The sequence below is a fragment of the Lytechinus pictus genome, chromosome 11 (assembly GCF_037042905.1).
Source record: "Lytechinus pictus isolate F3 Inbred chromosome 11, Lp3.0, whole genome shotgun sequence".
NCBI classification, from domain to species: domain Eukaryota; kingdom Metazoa; phylum Echinodermata; class Echinoidea; order Temnopleuroida; family Toxopneustidae; genus Lytechinus; species Lytechinus pictus.
This window is the reverse complement of record NC_087255.1, coordinates 35,228,583-35,251,139: the sequence shown is the minus strand read 5'-3', so window position 1 is coordinate 35,251,139 and position 22,557 is coordinate 35,228,583. Positions and strand designations below refer to the sequence as shown.

General features: G+C 36.5%; 1 protein-coding gene across 1 annotated transcript in view; it reads left to right on the top strand.

The window, feature by feature from the left end:
• LOC129272186 (scavenger receptor cysteine-rich domain-containing group B protein-like) overlaps window positions 1-22,226 on the top strand; it is a 29,036-nt gene extending 6,810 nt beyond the window's left edge. Inside the window, exons 3-4 of the mRNA XM_064106426.1 lie at window positions 1,527-1,853; window positions 9,187-22,226. Coding sequence (XP_063962496.1) covers window positions 1,527-1,853; window positions 9,187-9,599 — 740 coding nt within the window. The 3' untranslated portion in view covers window positions 9,600-22,226. The remainder of the gene's footprint in view (window positions 1-1,526; window positions 1,854-9,186) is intronic.
• The last annotated feature ends 331 nt before the right edge of the window (window positions 22,227-22,557 follow it).

Genomic DNA, 22,557 nt, shown 5'->3' with positions numbered 1-22,557 from the left:
TAAAAAACGTGAACTTGTGCACAAATCTGATGGAAATTGTTTCATTTCTATTTTTTAGTGATTAAATTTAATTAATTTGATCCTACTTATGGTCAGAATAAAGTCACTGAAGATTTGTATGGAAAAAACAATAAAAAACAAAGATGAGCAACAATGAAATACATGTAAAAAAAATTGAAAAATGTTGTATTGATTTTTTGAAAGCTTATTTGATCAGAATTCTACAAAGAGTCTGTTAATAAACAAAATGTAGTAGTTTGGGGGCCTAAAATTTTTTTTTTTTTTTTTACTAGACCAGATGTTTAATTTTATGCATGAAATGGCATAATTAATCCTTAGCAATATTTTGGGAAGACTTTGGTCAGGCGGTTTTGTAGATTATGGCACAGGTTTTTTTCATCTGTTTTTTCATTGTTTTTTGATGGACATTATTAGAGACTATTGAACAATTTAAAACCCTAATTAAGCAGACCAAAGAGAACAAAAAATAAATCACCCTTTTATTGATTTCATCTCCCATAGACTTTATACACAAAGTATAAAAATGAGCAATTTTCAACATGACATTGTCTCATAAAAAGTCATGTGACATCGCGATGCTATACCCATATGTCTCAAAAGTTGCCCCCCCCCCCAGTCCTTTTAGGGTGAATGTTTTAACGGCAATGATGGAGGCATAAATTTTGACTAAACACTGTTGAGAATCTATCTAGTTGGTGTATTCAATTAGATCAACTTCATGTTTAATGAATACAACTGTTTTCATCGACATTACACCCCATTTCAAAATGACAAGCTCCACAGCGGTGCATCCACAGTCGTTTCCGGGGGTTTTCAAGCTAGTTCGCGCCATATGTGTGTGGTGTGGAATCTCCCTCATGCTGAAATGAATGAAGTTACTCGCGAGAGAGGCGATACCAGCATCATACCGCACTTCGGATGTGGACTATTAAAACATTGTAAAACCTTTCTTCTCAAAATGGGTTGAGTACTGCGCTTTAAATCAGTATCAAAATAATCCTAGAGTTTTCATACTACCCTCCAATGTGGAGTAACTCCCTCTGGATTCCGGAGTAACTCCACTTTGGCTGTTAGTATGAAAGTAGTATAATATATTTTATTGTTCAATTGAACATGTGGATTACATTGCATGTAATTTGATTTGAAACTGTTTCCCCGCAAACATAAAAATAATGATTGTTCTGAGATTTAAAAAAGGCATCAGTGGATAAGCCACTGAACTTTGAACCACAAGATCTGAGGTACCTTGGCACGTTTCTTGGCAAGGAGTCTACACTTGCCAATCTCCACTCAGGTTTATGTTTCTGATCTTGTAAATTTTATACTAAAGCTGGGGTTATCAGCACCTAGAATACCATATTAAAATTAATGATGATTAATAGTAATTGCCTGATCAGCACTTAATACCCTGCATTATGGATTTGAAATATTTATATCAAGTGCTATAATGTTGTTTAATTTTTTAAATATTTTTCACTTCTGTCTGGTATTAATCACTCCCGTAGATACTGCAGAAGTGCGATTGGTCAATGGCCCTACAGAACAAGAAGGACTCCTCAAAATCTTCTATAATGGTCAGTGGGGGAGTGTTTGTGATGATGACTGGGATGATGTGGATAGTCAGGTTGTTTGCAGACAGTTAGGATTCTCAGGGAAAGCAGGCTACTTCACTGCTGATACAAGAGGGTACACGACAGGTACAGGAGAGATATGGCTTGATTCTGTGACCTGTTCTGGAGATGAAGAGAAATTGGAGTTCTGCAATCACAACGGATGGGGAAACCATGACTGTACTCATATAGAAGATGTTGGTGTATCATGCTCAGTTTCAGGTGAAGATAAATTACTGTACAGAGCGTCAAAAAAAAAAATTATACACTTTTGAAATGGTTGCCAAATAAAAAAATATATCACTTTGGGAGAAAAACACCTACATGTAGAAAATATGGATGCCAATAAAGTCAACTTTCAAATGACACCAAAAAGTTGGATAACTATTCATGCTTGAGCGAGCACTACCCACTTAAAGGACAAGTCCACCCCAACAAAAAGTTGATTTGAACAAAAAGAGAAAAATCCAACAAATATAAAACTGAAAATTTTATCAAAATTGGATGTAAAATAAGAAAGTTATGACATTTTTAAGTTTCACTTAATTTTACAAAACAGTGATACGCACATCCCGGTCAGTATGCAAATGAGAGAACTAATGACATCACTCACTCACTATTTCTTTTGTATTTTATCATATGAAGTATGAAATATTTTAATTTTCTCCCCATTGTCCTGTGAAACAAAGTTTAATTTCTCCCTGAACATATGGAATTACCATTGTTCAACATTTTATGGTTTAGTCAAGTTGTCAAATCTGTAAAAATTGAAATATTGTATAATTCAAACAATAAAAAAACAAAAGAAATAGTGAGTGAGGGACATCATTGATTCTCTAATTTGCATGTGACTAAATTTTGCATATAACTATTTTGTGAAAAATAAGCGATACTTTAAAATGTAATAACTTTCTTATTTTACATCCGATTTTGATGAAATTTTCAGCATTATGCTTGTATGATTTTTCGCTAATGATTCATATCTACATTTTTCTGAAGTGGACTTGGCCTTTGAATAAAGGATCATGAAAATTATGCTGGACAGGAATTAGCCTTCCAGTTTCTGTCAGTTTTTGAGAGGCGAATCCTTTGGAACTTAACAAGTTAAGGGCGTTGTGATAGATTAACCCTAAGAAGACTGGGGGGGGGGGGGCTGATTCAGCCCCCCCCCCACATTTTTCGCGATAAATCCGCCTCAGGGAATTTTTTGACTGCGTCACTTTTTTACTTTTAAGTCAAGCGCAACTTTTGAGACCAAAATTGTGACCCCCGGGTACGCGGTTCCGAAATTACACAACGTTTTGTAAGTGCATGCAGACCCAAAATTACTCAAAAACGTGAATTTGTGTACAAATCCAATGCAATTTAGCCAAAATTCATAAATATATCGTTATTTTTCCTTTTACTGCATAAAATCAATTAATTTTATCTTTTTTATGGTCAAAATAAAGTCCCTGACAATTTCCATTGAAAAAACAATAAAAAACAAAAGTAAAAAAACAAAGAAATGCATAAGAAATTTAGAAAACAATAGAATACATCAGAAAATAAATGTGATGTTGAAATTTTAGAAAAAATAAATTTGATCAGATGCCTATCTAGAGTATGTGAAACATAAATTAGCATTTTAGGGGCATAATTTTATGAATTAGAGCAAACTTATGATTTTACGCATAAATTAGCATAATTAATGAGCAATGAGATTTTTCGCAGAATTTGATATTATAGTTTTGTAGATAATGCCATGGTTAACCCTAAATAGCATTACGTCTTACCCCCGTTTGAAAACGGACCGCAGATCAGATGGCAAACTGCGGTATTTCACCCCATTTTGCATTTGAAAATCTAAAACATCATTTCCAAGCCCTGGGGGTCGTTTCATAAAGCTGTTCGTAAGTTAAGAGCGACTTTAACAACGACTGGTGATCATCGCCAATGGTTTGTACCATTTACCGCAAGACATGATCACCATGCAGTCGCTCTTAACTCACGAACAGCTTTATGAAACACCCGCCTGATCAACCCCGCTTGGCCAGGTAATCCCCACAGGCCAGATTATGAGCGTTGAGCCAAGGACGAAATGATAAACAACAGCTGTGTATTACGTAAGTCTTCTCTGCCTGTAGAAGGACCTTCGGAATTAAATTATTGTATTCGATATTTAATCATGTTTTCAAAGGCATATTGTATTCAGAAATTCAATGCTAGACCATTTTCAATTTCGAACGAAGAAAATCAACCTCGAAATAAGGAAAGTAAGTGAATAAAAATGGCGACATGTTTTCTCGGACCGCACTCGGGCTGTTGTGTTATCTTCGGACCGAGGTCAAGAAACAGGTGTTTTGATAATTACATTGCATGCCTGTGGCAGTATGGTTTTCGTATTCGGAGAAGAGAATTCATTGAGAAAAAATGGGGTATAGTGTCATCAAATGGAGGTATTTCGTCATGGACTGAGCTATTTCGACGCCTAAGAAGACTGGGGGGGGGGGGCTGATTCAGCCCCCCCTTATGATCTCGGCCATCGACCGCTCGATTGCGACGAAAATTGGCACGCGTGTTACCCATGGCATTATCTGCAAAACTATAACATCAAATTCCGCAAAAAATCTCATTATTCATTAATTATGCTAATTTATGCGTAAAATCATAAGTTTGCTCTAATTAATAAAATAATGCCCCTAAAATGCTAATTTTTGTTTCACATACTCTAGATAGGCATCTGATCAAATTCATTTAAAAAAAAATTCAACATCACATTTATTTTCTTATGTATTCTATTGTTTTCTTAATTTCTTATGTATTTCTGTGTTTTTTTTTACTTTTTGTTTTTTATTGTTTTTTCAATGGAAATTGTTGGGGACTTTATTTTGACCATAAAAAAGATAAAATTAATTGATTTTAAGCAGTAAAAGGAAAAATAATGATACATGTATGAATTTTGGCAAAAAACACTATTTGCATTGGATTTGTACACAAATTCACGTTTTTGAGTAATTTTGGGTCTGCATGCACTTACAAACTGTTGCGTAATTTCGGAACCAGGTACCCGGGGGTCACAATTTTGGTCTCAAAAGTTGCGCGAGACTTGAAAGTAAAAAGTCAGCGAGCGACGCGGTCAAAAAAATTTGCACGGCGGATTTATCGCGAAAAATGTCGAGGGGGGGCTGAATCAGCCCCCCCAGTCTTTTTAGGGTTAACTCGCGTGCTAATTTTCGTCGCGATTGCGTGATCGACGGCCGAGATCATAAGGGGGGGGGGCTGAATCAGCCCCCCCCCATCTTCTTAGGCGTCAAAATAGCCCAGTCTATTTAGGGTTAATATCAATCATGAACAGCTTTGGTTGTTTAAGTAAATTTCATGAATTATTAGATTAAATTTTAATGCATGAGTGAACACAAATTGCACTTTTTTTGGCAGCATTTTAACTTTGTCATGCAGATCTCAGCAATGTGCTCATGGGAGTCGGGAGAATAGGGGGTGAGATAGGACTTAAAGTGGGAGGAGTTGTTTTATGGAATAAGCGTCAACAAATCATTTAGCCCCCCCCCCTCCTGTTGAGAGACTGATTGCTATTCATGTATGCATGAAGTCAAGAGCAGAATGTTGATTTAAATATCAATTCTGAAAATCAATCATTTAATTAACGATTTATCAATAAATCAACTCCATCAATGTGCAATGTGATCAATCAAACATTCATTTTTTTTAAATGAATTATTTTATAAATCATCGTAATCAGTCAATTTCTTGTTAATTATTTAATGAAAAAAAATGACCATCAGCCACCAGTCACTTGGCAGTTAAGTTTTGAATACTGTTAATATGGCTACAATCCAGGAAGTGAGGCAGAGAGAGGGAGCCAGGGAAATGGAGGTTGAGGGGATAGGTGTACAAATCACTTGTAATTTGTAAAAGCACACAAAGAAGAGGAATCCTCTTTTAACCAAGTCTTACCATATCTTGCCATCTTGCTTGTAACAGGTACCATCACATTACTCTGACTCTCACAAACACACTGCTGAGGTCCACAAGATGAATTTCAGTTTGTCACATCGTGAGACAACAGACTATCTCTTACTTTGATTTCAACCTACCACGATGATTAACATCTTCCGTACTAAGATGAATATGCTACACTAAAATTACAATTCCTGTTCACCCATGCATTAAATTTCAATTTTATTAACTCATGTATCTCACTCATTAATTTAGCCGTCTCACCTGCATCACGCGATTCAATATAGCAGCAGTGCTGATTTTGAAAACTACTATAGCTCGCACAAGATGTTCAGTGATACTTGGTTACTCTTATTTCCACGTTTTATGAACTAGATCCATAAACTTTTAGAGTTATGATGGTAATTCTACAGATACCCCCAATTCGGCCAAAGTTCATTGACCGTAAATGACCTTTGACCTTGGTCATGTGACGTGAAACTCATGCAGGATGTTCAGTGATACTTGATTAACCTTATGTATAAGTTTCATGAACTAGGTCCATATATTTTCTAAGTTATGATGGTAATTCAACAGATACCCCCATTATGGCCAAAGTTCATTGACCTTTGACCTTGGTCATGTGACCTAAAATGCGCAAAGGATGTTCAGTGATACTTTATTACTCTTATGTCCAAGTTTTATGAACTAGACCAACACACTTTCAAAGTTATGGCGGTAATTCAACAAATACCCCAATTTGACCAAAGTTCATTGACCCTAAATGACCTTTGACCTTGATCATGTGACCTAAAACTCGCACAGGATGTTCAGTAATACTTGATTACTATTATGTCCAAGTTTCATGAATCAGATCCATAAACTTTTAAAGTTATGAAGGTAATTCTACAGATACCCCCAATTCGGCCAAAGTTCATTGACCCTAAATGACCTTTGACCTTGGTCATGTGACGTGAAACTCATGCAGGATGTTCAGTGATACTTGATTAACCTTATGTATAAGTTTCATGAACTAGGTTCATATATTTTTTAAGTTATGATGACATTTCAAAAACTTAACCTTAGGTTAAGATTTTGATGTTGATTCCCCCAACATGGTCTAAGTTCATTGACCCTAAATGACCTTTGACCTTAGTCATGTGACATTAAACTCAGGCAGGATCTTCAGTAATACTTGATTAACCTTATGGCCAAGTTTCATGAACAAGGTCCATATACTTTCTAAGTTATGCTGTCATTTCAAAAACTTAACCTCAGGTTAAGATTTGGTGTTGACGCCGCCGTCGAAAAAGCGGCGCCTATAGTCTCACTCTGCTATGCAGGTGAGACAAAAAATGGAAGGCTAATTCCTGCCCAGCCTAGCCAAGCTTAGTCTCTCAGGAGGAGAGAAGTGTGGGGGAGGAAGGGGGTAGAGATGCAGGGAGGGGTGGCTAAATGACCTTTATCCCATCAGCCTACTTCACTTACTTAACCCTAAAAGGCCCGGGAGGCGGATTCCGCCACCCCCCCCCCCCCCCCCCCCTCTACATTTTTCACAATAAATCTACCGGGTGAAATTTTTCAGTCGCGCCGCTCACCGACCTATTTTTGTCTCACCTGCATAGCAGTGTGAGACTATAGGCGCCGCTTTTCCAACGGCGGCGGCGTCAACACCAAATCTTAATCGAAGGTTAAGTTTTTGAAATGACAGCAAAACTTAGAAATTATATGGACCTAGTTAATGAAACTTGGCCATAAGGTAATACAGTTTAATGTCACATGACCAAGGTCAAAGGTCATTTAGGGTCAATGAACTTAGACCATGTTGGGGGAATCAACATCAAAATCTTAACCTGAGGTTAAGTTTTTTAAATGTCATCATAACTAATAAAATATATGGACCTAGTGTATGAAAATTGAACATTAGGTTAATCAAGTATCACTGAACATCCTGCATGAGTTCTGAGTTCCAGATCACATGACCAAGGTCAAAGGTCATTTAGGGTCAATGAACTTTGGCCGAATTGGGGGTACATGCTTCTGTTGAATTACCATCATAACTTTGAAAGTTTATGGATCTGATTCATGAAACTTGGACGTAATAGTAATCAAGTATCACTGAACATCCTGTGCGCATTTCAGGTCACATGACCAAGGTCAAAGGTCAATGAACTTTGGCCAAATGGGGGTATCTGTTGAATTACCATAACTTTGAAAGTTTATGGATCTGATTCATGAAACTTGGACATAACAGTAATCAGGTATCACTGAACATCCTGTGTGAGTTTCAGTTCACATGATCAAGGTCAAAGGTCATGTAAGGTCAATGAACTTTGGCCATGTTGGGGGTATTTGTTGAATTACCATCATATCTCTGTAAGTGTATTGGTCTAGTTCATAAAACGTGGACATAAGAGTAACCAAGTATCACTGAACATCTTGTGCAAGTTATAGTAGTTTTCAAAGTCAGCACTGCTGCTATATTGAATCGCGTGATGCAGGTGAGACTGCCAGAGGCATTCCACTTGTTTTTTAAATCTCGCCCAACTTTTGAGACCAAATTTGTTATGCCTGGGGGATGGGCTCTCTGCACATGTAGGTCTGTGGTCAAGGGTACATGTATACTGAGTGCCCCCCCCCCCCTCCCACCAATCATAATATTATATAAGTTCACATGACTCCACAGTTTCCCCTGTTCTTGTATATTGAACCTTATACATGTAGAGTTATTGTGGAAAATGTGGATGGGCCAAGATGGCCCATGTACTAGTACTAGGGTTGATTCAAATGAATGAATTGGTCTAACCCTGCGCATGAATTTAGTAGATTTGAACAGAAGTATGTATTCATTATTGAACTTTTCCTCAATCAAGACTGAATAAAAGATAAGTGCTAATCATCTGAATAAGATAAAAGTGCTAATCAAATTAAAAATCAGTTAGTATTAGGGCAAAAACGTTAATACAGTATTTAAGTTCAATATCAGTAATAATATCAGTAATCTGGGCCCTGTTGCACAAAAGTTACCATTCTGTTGAATTTGCCATTCAATGGTAATGATAATCAACAGCCAATCAAAATCAAGGATTCCATTCAATAAGTAATAGTGAAGTTGTATTTTGCTTGGCAAAAAGTGGCATATTCTTGACTCTCATGTATATATTCATGCTGGTATATTTTAGTTTGACATAAACAAACATGATCTTGATAGTCAGGAAAGCAGAGAATGTTGTTAATTTTCTTGATAGTTTCAAACCAGATCAAAATAATTTCAAGGAAATGGATGTAAAGATGTGAAATTTGAAATTTTATCAACTACAGAATTAGCAAAATAAGCATGAAATTGGAGCACTTCTGATCATTTTTCAGCTTGGATTTTTGTGATTTTATGAAGTTTATTTTATTTGTACCAGCTCTAGACCCACAGGTATATAGTGATAATTATTTGTTAAATACAGACTTTCTCATGAAATCTGTCTTAACTGTAATCACAATTATTGGTGAGATTGCCCCCAGTATTTTGTTCCAGAGAATGAGAGGTTCATCATTCATCCAATCAGTAGTGTACTTTCAAAAATACAAAGATATTGACAATGATATATTTTTTTTATTACAGGTGGTGGTCTATCTGGTGGTGCAATAGCTGGAATCGTCATTGGTTCTTTAGTTGGATTATGTTGCTTCTATTGCTGTTGCTTAAGAAAAGAGAAGAAGAAACCTCCAAATGTGGTGTTAGTGAGCAACACAAGAATTGAAGGACCATTGGAATTGGGGAATATCACAAGAGCAACCGATGAGGACACTGCTCAATCCAATGGGACATCCATTCCTGAGAATCCCACCAATCTGGATGCAAGTTTACCTGAGCTCCCACCTCCATCGTACGATGACATTGGGAAATATTCATCATATGGTGACCCAGATATTGCCTACCCTTCAGCACCCCCTTCCATGCTATACCCAGATTCTGCCCAATACTCTTCTAGTGATGTGACCCCATCTGCACCCCCTGCTTACTCAGACAGCTAATCCTTCAAGATACATCAAAATAGATTTTACTCTACATTTTATGCAAAAATAAATTCTTATCACAAAATGCCCAACTATTAGGTTGTTTTAATTACTTGATATCTATAATTTATGTACATGTTATCTGTCAATATTGAGAACTTGAAGGAAAATGTAATTTTTATGTGGGATTTACTCATTTATTTAATGGATTTTAAAGCCTCTGCCCGCCACAGGTGGTTATTCGTATTAGTAATCATGTTGATTACCGGTACTATATTTTTTGGTATATATTATTTTTCATATTTGAATTTATGTTATATTTAATTGATTTCAAAATATGTGAATGAATATTATATAGGTTGCAAAAAATACTCCAATTTCAATTTCCTCTAAACAGGAAAAAGTAAATACCATTTGTCTTCGGCTGTTGCTGGGGAAACCAACTTCACAACTTATAAATAATCATGAATGATGGGAGAATATTTTAATGAACTTAAAGTGACTTTAACTGACAGTCAAAGCATTATAATTTATTGTTGTACTTTTTGCTGTCGGATTTTGATTACCTTTGAGAGACTAGTTCATAAATGATATTTCTTGGTTTGTGTCAAGTAGGGTAAGGCCTGTTAAGCAACTGGATCATGAATGGTGATGCTGTGCTTCAAGTTGTTGACATAATGAGTGACTTGCTGTTATAGACAGAGATGAGCCTTGTCTATAAGCATAGAAAGTTTTTAGGTTTGACTGCATTGATATTGACACAGAATCCCATGTGATGCTTCTCTTTGGTGTTTTTTGCCTGTAGATTTGAAATCTTGCATAGTTTCTGTGACATTTTGTCAGGAAAATTTGGATGGGCTGTGCATTGCATTTGTGCTGAGTGACCTGTGTTGCTTTGGCTTGAATATGCAGATCAGTTGGTTAATATCCATTATTATTAAAATGTTTTAAATCTTTGTGATAAGTAAAATTTAATCTTTTGCTCTCAAAGAAAAATCCAAAGAGTTACCTCAACAATTTTGGCTGCTAACAGCTGCCTTCTTCAGCGAAGACCGAAGTCACCCCATTTGACCTAGTTATATAGTGATCGATTAATTGGGTCGTAAACTAGAGTATGCAGCTACAGATGGTTGAGATTTTCTTGAATGATCATCATAATGAAGATGAATTGAGATTGAGCTGACATCATTTACTTTTATCATTAACTCTTTGTGCGCTAGACCATTTGCAGTAATGGAAACCATGCATTGCATGTCAGACCCAAAATTGCCCACAAAACATGATCGTGTATAAAAATCCTATGCAATTCTGGAAATAGCTAAAATTGAGAAATGTATCATTTTTGTCTCACCTGCATAGCAGAGTGAGACTATTTGCGTCGCTTTTCCAACGGCAGCGAGACGGCGACGGCGTCAACACCAAATCTTAACCTGAGGTTAAGTTTTTGAAATGGCAGCATTACTTAGAAAGTATATAGACCTAGTTCATGAAACTTGGCCATAAGGTTAATCACGTATTACTGAACATCCTGCCTGAGTTTCATGTCACATGACCAAGGTCAAAGGTCATTTAGGGTCAATGAACTTAGACCATGTTGGGGGAATCAACATCAAAATCTTAACCTAAGGTTAAATTTTTGAAATGTCATCATAACATAGAAAATGTATGGACTTAGTTCATGAAACTTATACATAAAATTAATAAAGTATCACTGAACATCCTGCATGAGTTTCACGTCACATGACCAAGGTCAAAGGTCATTAAGGGTCAATGAACTTTGGCCGAATTGGGGGGTACATGTATCTGTTGAATTACCATCATAACTTTGAAGGTTTATGGATCTGATTCATGAAACTTGGACATAATAGTAATCAAGTATTACTGGACATCCTGTGTAAGTTTCAGGTCACATTATCAAGGTCAAAGGTCATTTAGGGTCAATGAACTTTGGCCAAATTTGGGTATTTGTTGAATTACCATAACTTTGAAAGTGTGTTGGTCTAGTTCATAAAACTTGGACATAAGAGTAATCAAGTATCACTGAACATCCTATGCGCATTTTAGGTCACATGACCAAGGTCAAAAGTCAATGAACTTTGGCCATAATGGGGGTATCTGTAGAATTACCATCATAACTTTGAAAGTTTATGGATCTGACTCGTGAAACTTGGACATGTAAGAGTAATCAAGTATCACTGAACATCCTGTGCGAGTGTCAGGTCACATGATCAAGGTCAAAGGTCATGTAAGGTCAATGAACTTTGGCCACGTTTGGGGTATTTGTTGAATTACCATCATATCTCTGTAAGGGTATTGGTCTAGTTCATAAAACGTGGAAATAAGAGTAACCAAGTATCACTGAACATCTTGTGTGAGTTATAGTGGTTTTCAAAATCAGCACTGCTGCTATATTGAATCGCGTGATGCAGGTGAGAACGCCAGAGGCATTCCACTTTTTATTTTTACCGATTAAATGAAATAGATGGCATGTTAGTTTTAACTGAAACAGTGTTGCCCACGATTTTCATCAAAAAAAGAAATGATGAAAAGCACAAAGTCGAAAAAAACAAGGAAATACATAAAGAAATAAAAAAACAAAGTACATAATAAAAAGAAGGAAACTGACATTTTCTTGGTATACCTTTGACAATTTTCTCATGTCCAGACCAAAATTTAGCAGTTCTGGGGCTATACATGTAAAGATAAACTGCCAAATTATGATTTTGTGCAATGATTATGATAATTAAAAATGAATTTTAATAATATAGGTACAATTGAAATCTAGAGGTTACATGTACGTCATGGGTGTGGGTAACGTGCATCCCAATTTTCGTTCCGATCGTCCAATAAACGACCAAGATCTGGAGGGAGGGGCTGATTTTGACCCCCCTCCCCCCCGATATGCATCTTTAAAACAGCCCAGCTATGTAGGGTTAAGGTACTCCTGCAGTATGTATTGTTGGGCATAAGCTTGGTAATGTTTCACAAAGATATTAGGCTTGTAGTCTCTCTCTGTAGTAGTCTTTCACTACAATGTTTTATTCTATGAAAATATTTTTGGTTGGTATTTGAGTTGTCAGTGAACATTGTTGAAATATAAAACTGTGCAAGCCATTTGAGGTAATCTTTGTTGTGTGTCGGGGTAGATAAACAAAATATGTGCAATTTTAAACATCCTGATCATAAAATGAATCGTCATGTTTATGTATACTCATGCTGTAGTCACTGCTGACCTGAGACAGATCAAAGCTTCATGAATCACTTTATTTTGAATAGCATATTGTCTATTGGTTTGTAGTTGCTATGCTTTAGTCACTACTGATTCAGGACAATCCGATCCATCCTCGTGATAATTCTGCAACGCAAAAAGCTGGTGCCACATTATTCCATAACTCTCACACATTTGAGATCGGTGTGACGATCTGAAATTGAGCAACATTTCTTAAGATGTAAGAGATATAGGCCTCTGTCTGACCCAAGATTACTTTTAAATATATTAATTCAAGTACAAAATCCAATGCAAAATGTGTTTCATAAATGAGGTAATGTTTATACTTTTGTTGATTAAACTCAATTACTTTGTCTAATTAATAATCAAAATAAAGACGACCCACCCCCCCCCAAAAAAAAAAAATGAATGAATAAAAAAAGTAAAAATGATAAAAAAAGACAAAGAACAAGTTAATATATAAGAAAAAAAAACCAAAATATTGTACCACTGCAATTTTTTGTGGCGTTTGCGTGATTGGCAGTGATGGGGGGGGGGGGGGATCCAACCCTGTGAGATACAACCTGGCTCTCGTAGGGTTAAAATAAAGTACACTTGAATAGGATTTTGATAGCCTGGATGATCTTGTGTAAAGTTTCAAGTTTATTTTTATTGATTTCAAATCCAAACATAAAGATAAATGAAATTGTCAGACCAAGCAAACTTGAGAAGTATGGCAGCAAAAAAAAAAAAAAAGGAAAGTTCCTTGCGAATGGATTTTTATGTTCTAGGAAAGAAAAGTTGTTTTTTACTGTTGAGAGTAATACTTACTGTCGTGGGGAATGTATGTGTAAACAAAAGCTTTTCACATACATGGACAAAAAATTGTTTCACCAAAATAATGCCACATTTTGAAATTGGGGAAGTGTTTTTACTGACCAGGGTGGTGTTTCACAAAGATTTAAGTATGACTTAGAGTCGCACTTAAATACCGAGTTGCGTACAGTATAAAAGGCTGGACCGCTCTGGTAGATCGTGTCATGAGGACGTGCACCACTGCATATCTATCAATAAGATCGTACGTTGCATATCATGTAGCGCCGCCATTTAAGTGCGACTTAAAGTCATACTTAAATCTTTATGAACATGTAATGTACCTCTTATTTTAAAGTGGAACAGATTTCTTTGGTCCTTAAAGATTCTGATTTAGGCAATATATTATCAGCTTGAGGTGCTCTTTACAAAGAACAAATTTGTTGATGTAATAATCATTGTCATATTACAGATTCAATTTTTTCTCTCTTGCCACCTCTTTGAATTTAGTAGCTTTGGAAAGTGACTTTAAAGTCGGATTAATACACTGTGAGATAGAAAGTGTATTTCAACTTGTAATTTTGTAAACTTTTTCAACTCGTTTCAAACCATTCTTGCCCATATAATTTGCCTTTTCATTATATTGCCCAAATTTACATTGTAATGGGGGGGGGGGGATTGACCCCCTCAACAATTTTTGTGACTACACCACTGCGCAAATTTTGTTTACCACACCACTCACTAATTTCTACTTTCAATTCTTGCGCAACTTTTAAAGACCAAATTCGCGACGACTGGGAAAGCGGTTTCAATTGCAAATTGCTCAGATATGTAATTTCTTGTATAAAGTCAATGCAAATTGTGTTTTTAACCACAAATCATAAAGGTATGATTTTAATAATGCTGGATTTTATTGAATTTATATTGGGCTATTTATAATCACAAAAGAGTCCTTAACAAATTCATCAAAAACAATGAAAAACAAAAAAGTAAAAAAAGAAAAAGATTTTTGTCAGAAATTTAAACATTGATATTTTCATCAAAGATTAGCATTGTACTAGCTATTAAAAAGTGAGTTAAAGGCAAAAACAAAATTTCAGACACTAATGTGCATCATAAAGTTTTTTGCATGATTGCTCAATCAGTGGGGTTAAATCGACCCCTCCCACCCCCCCCCTCTAGAATATGCTGGTCTGAAATAGTCCAATTAAATTAGGGTTACATTTTTTTAGTTCTCTTTAGGGATACCATTATTGTGATTATCATATATACATGATATTAGATCTACCTCTTTTTCCCTCTCTCTCTCTTCACAAATCAAAATCTATATTATCCATCGTAGATTGTGGCAATTATATTATTGAGTAAATGTTATATTTTTATATGAATGTACTTTTCATTGTTTGTACTTTATATATTAAGATTTTCTGTGTAATATATACATATATATATATATATATGCGTAAAAAATTTTCATGAAAATTATTAACAGTAATCTTAAGCTGCTTTTATGGTACTTAAAGTTTTTGGATATGCTTATACTACAAACAAGTATTTTGACTTTATTTATATTTTCATATTTAGGGGCTTGTCATTAAAGGCTGTGTAAGTTTCAGGTAAATTTGTATGGGCAGCCATGAGGCAAAAATTAAACCACTGAGATAGTGGAGTGTATTAAAGCTACCTACATGTAATAGCTGGCTAATTTTTATGAGTCAAAGAACAAAGCGACCAAGATATTACACAAGTGATAGAGATTACCAAATGTTCAAAATGTGTCGTAACAGGAAGCCGGATAAAGCGGGTTAATTTCATCTCAACTTTTACAAGCCTGTTTCATTGCGCAGGCTTTAGGAAGACAACATTAGGATGTCCGCCCATACACATGTATAGCAGGGGCGTCGAAATGTAGGGCGAATGCCTTCCTTCGCTTGGTAAAGTAGTACAAAACAAAAACAGAGGAGAAAATGATGACAAAGAAAAAGAGAAGGAGAAAATGAATAGAGACTAGGTCCTATCAAGAAGTCAGATATGGATTGTGTGTGTATACAGTGCGTCCCACAAAAAACGAAACCAAGATTTATCGAAGATTTATCATAACTTAATCACAAGTACAATAGACAAATGACCTACCATTTTAAAGCTTAGAATCTCCTCTTTCATCTGAAATTACTTAGATTTACTTAGATTTTTTCTCAGTCATGCATGAGTGAGCAAAAACAATTTGAAAAGGGGATACCAAAAAGTCACTTGGCGGGCTGTATCTAGGTATTAAAAAGAAAACACAATTTTTAAAAAGTTCAATATCTACTCTTTAATTTGATACCTCAATTACAGAAAATGATCAAGAAATAACAAAGTTCGGGTTATTTGAAATAAGGCTTGAATTTCAATAATTTCATAAAATGAAGAGGTTTTACAGGCTGGCGTTCAAACTCACTCGACACTCTGTTTTGTTGACGATCAGCCATGCATTTAGTCTTTTGTTACCGTGCGATAGCCTCTGTGGGAAACCAGAGAAAACATGTTTATTTAATGAAATTATGGAAATGCAAGCATTGTTTCGAGGGATCATAACTTTTCTACTTCTTGACCATTTTCTGTATTTAAGTTTAAAAGAAAAGAGCAGATATTGAACTTTTTAGTCATGTGATTTTCTTTTTGAAATTCAGATACCCCCCGCCAAATGAGTTTTTGGCATCCTTTCTTCGAGTTGTTTCTGCTCACTCATGCGTGAATGAGGAATAATCTAAGTAATACCAGATGAAAGAGGAGATTCTAAGCTTTACATTGAAAGGTCATTTGTCTTTTTTATTTATGATTAAGTTATGATAAATCATCGCTAAATCTTGGTTTCGTTTTTTCTGGGACGCACTGTATAACCCATATTATTGAACAAAATGACATCCCCCTTGGTCATTTTGCACGGTCCCCCATTAAAAATTCCTGATGCCTCCCTTTGCATTTTTACACATGTATAATTTGAAATTTAGAGTTTAAAACTGAAACCATTCAGTTCAAATTTTATGACTTTTTTTTTTGGGGGGGGGGGGAATTTGGAAAAATTATTGTGCTGTCCTCTGGAATTCATTTATAAAAGTAATAAAACAAATTGTTTCTCATCTGATATTACTCTGATTCAAATAATCTGTTTCAATATTACTGAATCTTATCTTTCATGGATCTCTGTCTCTTGATTTATTGGTAGCTTTATACTTTAAAAGAAACCATAGGAAAAATTGGCTGGTTGGCTCCACTTAACCTGGCGGTTTAATTTTAGCCATTACCGCTGCCCATAGAAATTTACCCAATGCGCAACTGCCATATTTGGGTAGTACTAGGCCAGTTTTTGTGATATACCGGTACTGTAATCAAATTTCATCCATTTGTATTTATGGAGAACCTGGACATGAATGATACATGTTATCGTGATTTTTTGTGTGTGTAGTTTACTGTTTGGGCAAAAAAGGTATTACTTGACCTGGGGCCCGTTGCAGAAAGAGTTGCTTAAAAATGCAAATCAAAAAATCAATCGCAAGTCCCAAATGCACGCCGTTGGTTGGTTGAAAATCAAGCTGCGCATGATTTTTAGCGTTGCGATTGATTGCAACTCTTACTGCAACTCTTACTGCAACGGGCCCTTGGTTAGATAAAGTAAAAAGATGATATTATTATTGTTGTTTTTGCTTTATTATTTCATTTAACCTTAAGAATATAAGAGGTATAAAATAATGACAAAGAAAGACATGGTGTCATGTGGGTTCCTAATAGAGAAGTTCTGCCTTGTTGACCATAGTCATGTCAAATGTCGTAGTCAAATTTATCAAAATCTGATAACAAATAATGAAGTTATTGAAGGTTAAGATTCAGCAATATTTTATGAGAACAGTCATATGGATGCCATCATGAATACGCAATAGATACGCTGATGATTTAATATCTTCATTTCCATTTTTCTTTTATTATTACATGAAATCAACATTACATGTATTTCATATTTGCATATGTGTTTGTAAAAACATGTCATATTTGGAAAAGAAAATAGCATATATTTAATTATTTCACACATTAAATCAGTAATCAATCATATTTATACTTCCTTGGGGGAAAATTTGAACAAACATACTGTATATGTACATGTACATGCATAATAAACTACCAACTGAAAAGTGGTGAAGATGCCATTATTAGCTAGCTCATTGCATATTCATGAAGACATTCATATAAATGTCTCACCGAAATAATGCGAAACTCTGAATCATCATAACTTTATCATTCTTCATCCAACAATGAAAAAAATCAGTGTTGTTTGATGATCTGACCATATCACATAATTGTCAGCCTGGAGTAGCCATTTAATATTTCTAGCCTGGTCATCATAATTTACAAATGATAAGGACAAAATTGGCAAGATATATCTCTTCATATTTGGATTATTGGTGGGCCTGGAGAGCCCAGAAAGGAATAGCTGTTACTTTTCCCGCTAAATTAATGGGGCTCAGCATCCAGTCAAAATAAAGGATTCCATTGGAAGCGACTATTGGATTGTACATGTAAACATCACCATCTTGGTCAAACATCATCATCATAAATGTAATTGCCATTATCACTTCTTTCCTCAATAAAGGCTATGTTAATGTTGACTCCACTGAGGGGCATGATTTAAACACTTACAAAGAATAGGATATTATATGCCCGAAGACTTTGGCCCCCATTAGACATGCATGGGGGTTTGAAGCCGCCTTAAAGCCCCTTTCACAATTGACGTACGACCTGTTTACGACCACCTGCAACAGTTTTTTCTTGTTGTTGCACGATCGATCCCTTGGTGTCTTGCGAGCACTCGCAGTCGTTGTAGACGATCGCACAAACTCGAGGTGGTCGGAGGTGATCGTGACTGGTCGCATCTGAACTTTGAACATGTTCTAAAACCCAAACGCGATCAAATACGATTGATTCACTCGCAACAGGTCGTACCATCGGTCGGGCGATCATCGTGTGAGTGTTGTTCAACGTTGTACGACTTGGTGCGAGAGGTGGCACAACTAAGTATAGTCGCATTTAGTCGACTGGAGGTCGTACAACACTTGCACATGTGCTGGAGACCTACAGAGACCAGTCTTGCGACTGGGTGCGATAATATGAGACTGTTGCAAGACCGATCGAAATTACGGCTTACTACATTCCACTACCGTTGCATTCGCATGTATGCGACCGTTCAGCCCCTTTCACAATTGACGTCCGACCAGTTTACGACCGCCTGCAACAGTTTTTTTCTTGTTGTTGCACGATCGATCTCTTGGTGTCTTGCGAGCACTCGCAGTCGTTGTAGACGGTCGCACGAACTCGAGGTGGTCGTGACTGGTCACATCTGAACTTTGAACATGTTCAAAATCCGAACGCGATCAAACACGATCGATTCACTCGCATCAGGCCGTACCCGGGGTCGTACCATCGGTCGGGCGATCATCGTGCGAGTGTTGTTCAACGTTGTACGACTTGGTGCGAGAGGTGGCACAACTAAGTAGTCGCATTTACTTGACTGGAGGTCGTGCAACACTTGCACATATGCAAGCGACCTACATGTACAGAGACCTGTCTTGCGACTGGTTGCGATAATAATATGGGCCATAAGACTGTTGCAAGACCGATCGCAACGGCTTACAACATTGCACTACCGTTTCATTCGCATGTATGCGACCGTTCCACTCGCAATCCCTCGTGCAACACTCGCATGTGATCGTACGAGCACAATAAGAGCATATGCGACTTACTCGTGCAACGGGGTTTACTGGTTGTTTTTGTTGTACGACAGCTGTTGCAACTGTGAAAGCCTCTGTGCGATCTTATGAGATGACTAGCGATTGATGCCTGTTGCAGCCTGTCGCACGACCAAAAGGTCGCAAATGGTCGTACGTCAATTGTGAAAGGGGCTTTAGATGATAATCCCCCTAGTAATAATGGTTTAACCCTAATTCTCCAGGGGGGGGGAGGGCATAATTGCACCCCTCGACAATTTTCGCAATCTATCTGCTGCGCAACATTTTTGTCTCACCTGCATAGCAGAGTGAGACTACATGTAAAGGCGCCGCTTTTCCGACGGCGGCGGCGGCGTCAACACCAAATCTTAACCTGAGGTTAAGTTTTTGAAATGACAACATAACTTAGAAAATATATGGACCTAGTTCATGAAACTTGGCCATAAGGTTAATCAAGTATTACTGAACATCCTGCCTGAGTTCCATGTCACATGACCAAGGTCAGAGGTCATTAGGGTCAATGAACTTAGACCATGTTGGGGGAATCAACATCAAAATCTTAACCTAAGGTTAAGTTTTTGAAATGTCATCATACCTTAGAAAATATATGGACCTAGTTCATGAAACTTATACATAAGGTTAATCAAGTATCACTGAACATCCTGCATGAGTTTCACGTCACATGACCAAGGTCAAAGGTCATTTAAGGTCAATGAACTTTGGCCGAATTGGGGGTATCTGTTGAATTACCATCATAACTTTGAAAGTTTATGGATCTGATTCATGAAACTTGGACATAATAGTAATCAAGTATTACTGAACATCCTGTGCAAGTTTCAGGTCACATGATCAAGGTCAAAGGTCATTTAGGGTCAATGAACTTTGGCCGAATTGGGGGTATCTGTTGAATTACCATCATAACTTTGAAAGTGTGATGGTCTAGTTCATAAAACTTGGACATAAGAGTAATCAAGTATCACTGAACATCCTGTGCACATTTTAGGTCACATGACCAAGGTCAAAGGTCAATGAACTTTGGCCATAATGGGGATATCTGTTGAATTACCATCATAACTTTGAAAGTTTATGGATCTGATTCATGGAACTTGGACATAAGACTAATCAAGTATCACGGAACATCCTGTGCGAGTTTCAGGTCACATGATCAAGGTCAAAGAACTTTGGCCACGTTGGGGGTATTTGTTGAATTGCCATCATATCTCTTTAAGTGTATTGGTCTAGTTCATAAAACGTGGAAATAAGAGTAACCAAGTTTTCACTGAACATCTTGTGCGAGTTACAGTATAGTAGTTATCAAAATCAGCACTGCTGCTATATTGAATCACGTGATGCAGGCGAGACAGCTAGAGGCATTCCACTTGTTTTACCTCGCCGCTCTCTGACTTTTTACTTTCAAGTCTCGCACAAATTTTGAGATCAAATTTGTGACACCGCGGTACGCGGTTACCACATTATGCTACATTATGTAAGTGCGTGTCAGACCCCAAATTGCTCATAAACGTGATTTTATGTACAAATCCAATGCAGATTGTGTATGTATTAGCCACAATTCATAAATGTATCACTTTATTTCTACTTTTACTGATTAAACTTAATTAATTTTGCCTTGTTTATGATCAGAATTAAGTCTGGAATGATTTCCATTGAAAAAAACAAAGAAATACATAAGAAATAAAAAAAAACAATAAAATACAGAAGAAATCGGTCTTGTTACCAGAATTCTTTTCATTCACAATTGTTAGGAATGCTATAAAGAATATTTTCACCAGCATTTTAGGAGCATTTAGTGAATCAGAGCAAAAAGTATGATTTCATGTATAAAATAGTATAAGTAATTCATATAAAATCAAAAGATATGAATTCAGTGAAATTTACCAATGCAACTGGGTAGATTATGTCATTCTCTACCATCATGCAAATTTTCGTTGTGATCGCGCAATCCGCAGCTGAGATCTTAAGGGGGGCCATAATGCCCCCCCCCCCCTCCCCCTCCGGAATGACAAGAATCAAAATACCCCAGGAGATTTAGGGTTAAGGCCTTGATGATGCCTATTCATGTGACACAAGTCACCTGCCTTTTCATGTCAACATGTGATATTATTCACTCCCACCATGTGCATGGTTCTTAACTATTGTTCACCATTTCTAGTTAAGTGGTCAAGCCAGCCTGAATCCACTTGCGGGATTGTTGCTAGCCTGATGCCGGCTTCAAACCATATCCAAAGGGTAGAATCAGTCCGAGCCGGTGTCGGTTCGGCTTTCCCAAAAAAGGGGGGGGGGGTGAATATACACGTCGTATATACATGTCTGGCGTATATTGTGTGTCACCATCCATACATGTAAATGAATAAACAGTAAAACATGAATGAATTATCAATTCAATGGATTCCAAGAGTAACACCAAGACCAAGTTGACTTTGGTATCCAATGGTAACTTCTGTGCCATCAAGGATTCAATGTAAGACACCCATGAGTGGTAAGCTTACCATTATACTGTGAATCAGGGCCCTTATCTTCACCCTAGTAAACAAACCTCAAATATTTTCTTGGGGCAAGTAATCCATTTGGGCTGAGTAGCTATTCCATTATTTTAACTACTGTACCATGATATTTGATTTCTCTAGGCAGAAGAGTGTTTCATCCATATTTTGTTTCTCTGACAAGTCCGTTCTGACAACTCTCCTTGATTTTTATTTGCTGATAAGCACATATTACTATACTATGGCAATTCCTTTCATAAAACTCTCCCCAGGTCTCCCTAAGTGTATTTTTTAATTGTGATATATTTATTTCAAATAAACAACTCAAATTATTGTTTTTCTTTTCTTTTTATAGAAATAGGAATCTGTGTGTTTTGTGTCTCTTTATCATGTCTTAAGTCTTAGTATGTTGTTATACATGTGTATTGTAAACTGTATTAGTACTTAATACAAATTGTTCCTGAAACCAAAATGAAAGTTGTTTTCCTGTTGATGATGTTGGTGAAACTGATGTCAGAGATGATGATAACTGTCGGAGATGGTGATGAGTGTCATTAACGAACGTGGACTCCACACATTTCTACCGAACACCTGATTTCATTTACTTTTTTATCAAAAATTTAATTCTTTATGAAATTGTCACCCAAATTTACGATACTAAACTCGAGTAGCAAAACTTGTATCAAGTACATGTA